At 38.6% G+C, this 8,403-nt stretch overlaps 1 protein-coding gene across 1 annotated transcript in view; it reads right to left on the bottom strand.

Annotated features, from left to right (window-relative positions):
* Positions 1–8,403, bottom strand: part of LOC123959260 (oncoprotein-induced transcript 3 protein-like) — an 18,625-nt gene that overhangs the window by 2,899 nt on the left and 7,323 nt on the right. The window contains exon 2 of the mRNA XM_046033211.1: positions 2,376–2,514. Coding sequence (XP_045889167.1) covers positions 2,376–2,514 — 139 coding nt within the window. The remainder of the gene's footprint in view (positions 1–2,375; positions 2,515–8,403) is intronic.

Raw genomic sequence — 8,403 nt, forward strand, 5'->3', positions numbered from 1 at the left:
TCCACTGGAGTATAAAAAAGATAAATAAACTATCAATACCTGCCACTGGATCAGAACTTTTAACCTTTTGCACTCTGGCCACACCTATGCATCCAGCGCTGTTACACCAAGTGTTGACTAAACTATGTCAAGTATGTTCATTCCTAACCTCAGTTTTATTTGTGTCACTGTGTGGTGAAAACAAAGGAAAACCACATGTAATGATCAAAACATTGTCAGAAGTTGATGAATTGTTTACAGGCTAAATAAAGCTTTTGAAACCCCATTGGATCATATGTGGAATAAATAGGAGAGGTTTTATTCACTCATGAAGAGCTGATTTTTTGGAAAAACTTGATTTTCACAGGACAGAGATCTTCATGGTGGGTTCTGGTCAAACTTTTTGGGGGAGCCTGGATGCCTGTATTTCAATCCGGCCATGTGTAATGTCACAAATGCAGGTGAAGCTAGAGGTCCAGCATGAAGGTTTCAATCTAGTGAGGACTGTGAAGCTGCACGTTCTTGCTCAATGTGATTGAGGCTCACTAAAATGTGTAGAAAAACCCAACTTACCAAGTACAGAGAATTGCAATGGTAGTTTACTGAGAGGAGGAGTGGTGGAGTGCAGGTGTGTCCTGCTGCTAGTGTGTCGCGGAGTGGTAGTTGCTTCAGTGGTTGGGGTTGTTGTGGAAAAAAACCACCACCATGGGTCATAGGTCGGTTCTGCTGTTGTAATTTGTCCTGTGGTTGTAGTGGTTGGGGTTGTGGTTGGGGTTGTTGTGGGAAAAAACCACCACCATGGGTCATAGGTCGGTTCTGCCGTTGTAATTTGTCCTGTGGTTGCTTCAGTGGTTGGGGTTGGGGTTGTTGTGGGAAAAAACCACCACCATGGGTCATAGGTCGGTTCTGCCGTTGTAATTTGTCCTGTGGTTGTAGTGGTTGGGGTTGTGGTCGGGGTTGTTGTGGGAAAAAACCACCACCATGGGTCATCGGTCGGTTCTGCCGTTGTAATTTGTCCTGTGGTTGCTTCAGTGGTTGGGGTTGGGGTTGTTGTGGAAAAAAACCACCACCATGGGTCATCGGTCGGTTCTGCCGTTGTAATTTGTCCTGTGGTTACTTCAGTGGTTGGGGTTGTGGTTGTTGTGGAAAAAAACCACCACCATGGGTCATAGGTCGGTTCTGCTGTTGTAATTTGTCCTGTGGTTACTTCAGTGGTTGGGGTTGGGGTTGTTGTGGAAAAAAACCACCACCATGGGTCATAGGTCGGTTCTGTTGTTGTAATTTGTCCTGTGGTTACTTCAGTGGTTGGGGTTGGGGTTGGGGTTGTTGTGGAAAAAAACCACCACCATGGGTCATAGGTCGGTTCTGCCGTTGTAATTTGTCCTGTGGTTACTTCAGTGGTTGGGGTTGTGGTTGGGGTTGTTGTGGGAAAAAACCACCACCATGGGTCATAGGTCGGTTCTGCCGTTGTAATTTGTCCTGTGGTTGCTTCAGTGGTTGGGGTTGTGGTCGGGGTTGTTGTGGGAAAAAACCACCACCATGGGTCATAGGTCGGTTCTGCCGTTGTAATTTGTCCTGTGGTTGTAGTGGTTGGGGTTGTGGTCGGGGTTGTTGTGGGAAAAAACCACCACCATGGGTCATAGGTCGGTTCTGCCGTTGTAATTTGTCCTGTGGTTGCTTCAGTGGTTGGGGTTGGGGTTGTTGTGGGAAAAAACCACCACCATGGGTCATAGGTCGGTTCTGCCGTTGTAATTTGTCCTGTGGTTACTTCAGTGGTTGGGGTTGTGGTCGGGGTTGTTGTGGAAAAAAACCACCACCATGGGTCATCGGTCGGTTCTGCCGTTGTAATTTGTCCTGTGGTTACTTCAGTGGTTGGGGTTGTGGTTGGGGTTGTTGTGGAAAAAAACCACCACCATGGGTCATAGGTCGGTTCTGCCGTTGTAATTTGTCCTGTGGTTACTTCAGTGGTTGGGGTTGTGGTTGGGGTTGTTGTGGAAAAAAACCACCACCATGGGTCATAGGTCGGTTCTGCTGTTGTAATTTGTCCTGTGGTTGCTTCAGTGGTTGTGGTTGGGGTTGTTGTGGAAAAAAACCACCACCATGGGTCATAGGTCAGTTCTGCTGTTGTAGGGATTGTGGTTGGTGCTGCGGTTGTAGCTTGTCTCTTTCTCAGTGGATCCCTGGAGGACCTGGATCCATCAGTGTAGGCCAGAGAGATGCGCCCTTGTGGGAAGTCCTCCACCACCAACTCAAATCCATACGCTCTGGCGTCGGCATAAGAGTATCGGTAGTGTAATGTGCAAGAGCCCTGACAATGTGAACATTTAGTAGTTAAGGGAGGCAAAGCATCAAGCCAGTGTTGTACAAGGTATTGGGAAATTGATTTTTCAACTAACCTGATCCAAGTCGAAGCCTGAAGGTTGGTTGCATGAGCTGCACTCAGTACCTATGATATTTCCATATCTGCATCGAACTTTGTCACCATCAGGATCAAAGGACATCAGCTTGTATGTCCGTGGGCAGTTCTGAGGAACTCTTGAACAGACACATTAACACAAGTTAGTAACAGTCTACGGAAAAGGATCAAATTAGCAGAATTATAAACAGCACGCTTGCATAGGGAAATATAAAAAAGCAATGCAAACTGTAACACAAAGTCAGTTACATGGTGGTAAAGTTTTAAAACATGGAATATGCAGAATCACAAAGATTTCTTCTGTTATTCATAAGGAAAGACAAAAAAAATTTTTTTTAGTTTGGTCGAAAAAATCTTACAGGTAAAAAAATAAACACATTGTGAAGCATGTTGTATTGCCAGATTCTCTTTGTTTTCATTCATAGCAAGAGGGTTTGAGTTTCTCAACCTAAAAGCAGACGCTGACTAAAGAGACCTCCAACCCCAAACCCAAAGTAGGTGGGGGTTGAACACGTTCTGCTACATCAAAGACTCTTTACCTGAGTGCTGTTGTGAAAGAAGCACACACAGACCAACCGAACCTCCAGTGAATTTAGAGTGACTTGCTTTACCATTAAGACTATAAAAGTGCCAGCTTTAACAATTTCCAAGCAAAACCTGAATGTAACCCTCACATGAACTGAAGATTTGACAGAACCTTTGGATTGACAGAACCACTTTGGGAGGGGTTGGAAGCATAAACTGTCTCCAAGATGGGTCTTCCAAACACACACATGCAAAATGCTGTCCTCCCTTCTCAGTTCACATGAAATTGATAGCTGATAAAATCAGCATACGTGACTATAAAACTCTGCAGGCATTTTGGTTCTATCCTTCCACAGTTTTAAAAATCAACCTGCAAATGTGAAAAGTTATCCATCAGTTGTCAGTGTCTTGCCTTGTTTCCTGTTTTAATCTGAAGTTGTCCACGTTTGCTGTCTGTGTCTAGTTTTGCTTCCTATTCTGTTTCTTCCTGGATGTGATCAACCTGTTTTATGTATAGGATTTAATTCCTGTGTTCTGTTCAGTCTGTGCTGGACCATTGTGGTGTCATGCCTGCGTCTGCCTAATCTCTGCCTGTACAGCTACTAGTTTTTGGCTCAGGGTCAGGGTTTTTGTGGAGTTAGAGCCATCCCTGCCTGGTTTATTGTTTGCTCTTGGTTTGCTTTTGGATTTCTGTTAGTTGGACTGTTAGTTTGGGTTTTCTTGGATCAGCATTTCCACAGTCAGCTGTGTGCTTTATGTTTGTGTCTCAAATGAATCATAAAAGACTGGACCTTCTGAGTCTGCTTCTTGGCCCGCAAGCAGTTTTTGCCTGAACACACTACACAGCCTGAATTGTTTAAACACAATTTCTAATAATACTAACAGATGAATAAGCAGCCTAACTAAATATAAAATACACCATCTGATGTTACATTTTTGACTCATTAAAATTTATAACATTAATCCGTTCTCTTATCATTTGAGAACCATAATCATATTCATATTCACAAAAGCCAAAAAAGACTTTTAATGGAACCTGTTTTAATCTTGTTCCAACTTCCGTTTCTTGCATTTTGTTGTTGCCATATAATCATTGTTGTTTTGTCTTATTTATATCCTTATTTACACTTCACTTGTCTTCACCTTAGTTAGTAACTAAATATTTCAATCTAAACACAGGTACGATGTGTGCACTGATTGATAACCCAGGTCTCTGCACAGAGAATTCATCTCCAGATTATAAGACTGATTAATGGTTAATAGCTAATTGTGTTCATTATAAAACTATACCCATGGTTCATAGCCCCTTGGGAAAAGGATTATGCCAGGTGGTGACCCAATATCAAACAAGTTCCAAAGATATTAATATTCCCAAGTATGAATATTCAAAATTTTATTAACAAAGTGTAGATTCACTACAATGTGGCTCTACCTAACAGAGAAATAGTGCAAATGTATTTACTTTTTTCTGCTTTTTCAGAGCTCCAGCCTTAATGCTCAATGAAAATGATGAGTTTAAATCCACTAATTTTTGATTAGTGACATGATTATAGCATATTCCAGATTATGGCTTGGTATGAATGATGACATGTTTTTGTTTGTAAACATAGTGTGGAATACAATCAAGTAAAAATGTGTTATTTCTTTGTCTTTTTCTTCTACATATCCATTTATTTCTTTTATGTGAGTTATTTCTTAAAATGAAAATAGAGCACTGTCTTATTTATTGTAAAATGTTGCTGATTTATTCTGTTGATAAAAAATGTTGCTTTCAGCCTAATTCCAGTATTTTTGGACAGGCACAGCTATCTGGCTGCCACTGTGGAGGTATTTCTCTACTGCTGATGGGCAAAGTAGGACATTTCCCACAGGTTCTTTAACAAAGTCATTAGAAGTTATCTTGTTTAATGATAACAGCAGGGGACTCACCGTAGAAAAGGGAGAATGGCAACTTCTGGTGATTGGTTTGGTTTTCCAGTGTCAGATCTTGTTCCCAAATCCACATAAGTCATAAGTCTCAAATTATGAACCCAGTTTCGCGTTGGGATCCAACAACAGCTTGCAGCGCTGGTGTGATGGAAACAACACTCTTGAAATACAATATCTAATAAGCAGAACCACAGCAAATACAACTGTGTGCAACTGAAGTTTTAGCAGGATAAATATTATATAAATATTACAGCAATATAGCAAAAATATTCACATCAGGTGAGACATCACAGTCAAGTCCCCCCCCCCCCACACACACACAAAATTTTGTTATATCACAATAATACTTTACAAGCTGATACTTGTAATACTTACTTTACAAGTAAACATAAATTGAAGATTTTTTATGTGTTCAGTTTTTATATGCACATGAGGTATTTTCTCATTAAATATGCGCTGAGTTGCATATCACACAAATCCATATTCCAGCACATTGCAAAGACTCAGATTAAATTTTCTGGTTTTATTGTGATAATATACCGAAAGGCCAGACATTTACAGAACAGTTTATCAAAATATTGTGTTTTCATGGATTTATTGAAAAGATGTCACTCATGTTGGACCCTTTTTTCCCACAATTTTACAGATAAAATGCCTCATAAAATGAGAACGATCAAAGATATTTAAAAAAAAACCTCTGTGCTATAAGGCCTAAGAAACGGTGTGTGAACATTTGATGCTCCAACTGCTTTGAAGGGCCAGGAATATGAATTGGCGTACAGGAAACATGTCATTTTCAGAAACAGAAACATACTTAGCATAAAAATTACTTTTTGTCATATAAACACATCTCTTACAGATATAAAAACTAGCTAACATTGTGCTCTAGAAAACAAGCTTTCAAATGATATATGATTCAACATGGAGAGTTTGCAGGATCTGAAGTTGATGAACTTGGTGTGTGTGTGTGTGTGTGTGTGTGTGTATATATATATGTATATAATATTATGGCATGCCGTTTAGGAAATAATATATATATATGAAGTTTGTCCATCTGAATATATGGAATGAACCTTGAATATATTGAATGAAAGTCTGAATATATTGAATGAAAGTCTGAATATATTGAATGAAAGTCTGAATATATTGAATGAAGTCTGAATATATTGAATGAAAGTCTGAATATATTGAATGAAAGTCTGAATATATTGAATGAAAGTCTGAATATATTGAATGAAAGTCTGAATATAGTGAATGAAAGTCTGACGTCATTGATGTGAAGTGTGACACTGTTAGTGAATCAGCATGAAAGTGTCCAACGTCCGCAATTTTGAGCAATGAAGAGATTATAAAAACACTGGCAAAATATTGGAAACCACATCCAGTATCGTTCTCATGATCTAGAAATGTATTCTCTATTATCGTGGAAGACCAAATGCAGGAACCCTCCCAGGCCAGGCAGTTGCCGTTTATCAGGCAAACTGAAATACGCCTTTAACCTCACAGGTGCCCCCCACAACAACCCCTAGATACAATCTTCGTATGTCCACCCAAAAGGGCTCAGGCAGTAACTTTTTAAAGGGTAAGATCCTGTGTTTAACCAGAAATAGCTGTTATATCAAACTCCATTGACAAAAAATATTACCGCTGCCAGGACTTCGGTGTTTAAAAGATTAGTTCGGATGCGAACAAACTTAAGCTGTTGTGGGGGCACGTGTGAGGTTGAAGGCTTGTTTTCCTGATAAACGGGAACTGCCTGGCCTGGGAGGTTTTCTGCATTCGGTCTTCCACGATTAAAGAGCTGGATATGGTTCCCAGTATTATGGCGTGTACATGCATTTGCTAGTGTGTTTGTAATCTCTTCAATGCTCCAAATAGCTGACACTAGATTTCTTACTTATTCGCTCATAGTGTCACAATTACATCCATACGGATTAATCACATCAACACAAGATGGCGCCAGTGCCTTAATGATGTCAGATGATGATTTCATTCCATATATTCAGACTTTCACTCAATATATTCAGACTTTCATTCCATATAATCAGACTTTCATTCCATATAGACTGACAAATTTCATATATATATATTATTTCCTAAACGGCATGCCATAATATATATATATATATATATGTATATATATGTATATATATATGTATGTATATATGTATGTATATATGTATATATGTATGTGTATATATGTATATATGTATGTATATATATGTATGTATATATATGTATATATGAATGTATATATATGTATATATGTATGTATATATATGTATATATGTATGTATATATATGTATATATGTATATATATATATGTATATGTGTATATATGTATATATATATATATATATATATATATGTGTGTGTGTATATATATATATGTGTGTGTGTATATATATATATATATATATGTGTGTAATTCAGTGAAAGCAAAATCATAATTTTGGACTGTGGTGTCTCACCTTAAGTAATGCAAAAATCTTACTTCATTTGAAAAGGGTTGTCACTTGGGATACTTCTTGTACTGACTGTTTCAGTTTCACACCATTGGTTGTTATATTGTGGTGCATTGTTGCTCCAGTCAACTACGCCTCTCTCACTTTTGGTATTATAGCCACAGTTGCCGGTGTAACATAACCAGTTGAGAGAGTTCTGACAGTCATCAAAGGTTGCCCTGTTGCGAAGGTCAACCTGTGGAAAAAGATCAGATTAAGTAACTGTACAGCTAGAGATGGTTCTTCTGAAGCTATTGGACATTTTTGTTAGTATATTTTGTAATCACACAAGTTGATATCGATCTATAATTCTTTCTATAATGTTATAATATATCAATGAAGTCACTCATTGGATCTTGAGATGACTAAGAAAAGAACAACAGAATAAAATCCATAGTAATATAATGCAGGGGGGGCTGTCTAAAATACATTCAAAAGTCCAATTTCATAAAGCATTAGCAAGATGTCATCCAGTTCCTTCTACAATGTAAAAGGTAAATTTCTTTTTTCTGTGACCAGACTATATGTTGTCTTGCAACCATGTACTGATCAAAGAAAGTTACAAGTTTTTACAATCTAATATAATTTAGGGTGTCCTCAAGTTACTAAAGTTAACTACTGAGTCTTGATTCTGAGAAACTATTAAGCTTTCTGGAGTTAAAATGCAAAATTGAGAATAATTTAAACTTTTAGTGAACACCCCGGACGCTGCTGAGAGAATCAGGAGCACCCGTGAAAGCAATCCATATAATTTTACATCCATCCCAAAATCAATTCTTACTCTCAGAAGTAAAGAAATTTGGATGAACAGTTTCTGTACAAATAACCCCCAAGCAAAATAAAAAATAAAAATAACATGATGTATTTTTAGGTTCCCCTTCGAGGGAACTCGAACTGCGTCGGTTACGACACTATGGGAACGCCTCTAGGCGAAGCAGGTCTGAACGTGAATGAAATCACTCCAATCCTATTGGCCTGTTGCTAGAACGGTAAGGTGTGACGGAATAACCGGAGGAGTATAAAGCACACCTGTACACACTCATCATTAG

This window comes from Micropterus dolomieu, linkage group LG20 (genome assembly GCF_021292245.1).
Source record: "Micropterus dolomieu isolate WLL.071019.BEF.003 ecotype Adirondacks linkage group LG20, ASM2129224v1, whole genome shotgun sequence".
In the NCBI taxonomy this organism is placed as follows: Eukaryota; Metazoa; Chordata; class Actinopteri; order Centrarchiformes; family Centrarchidae; genus Micropterus; species Micropterus dolomieu.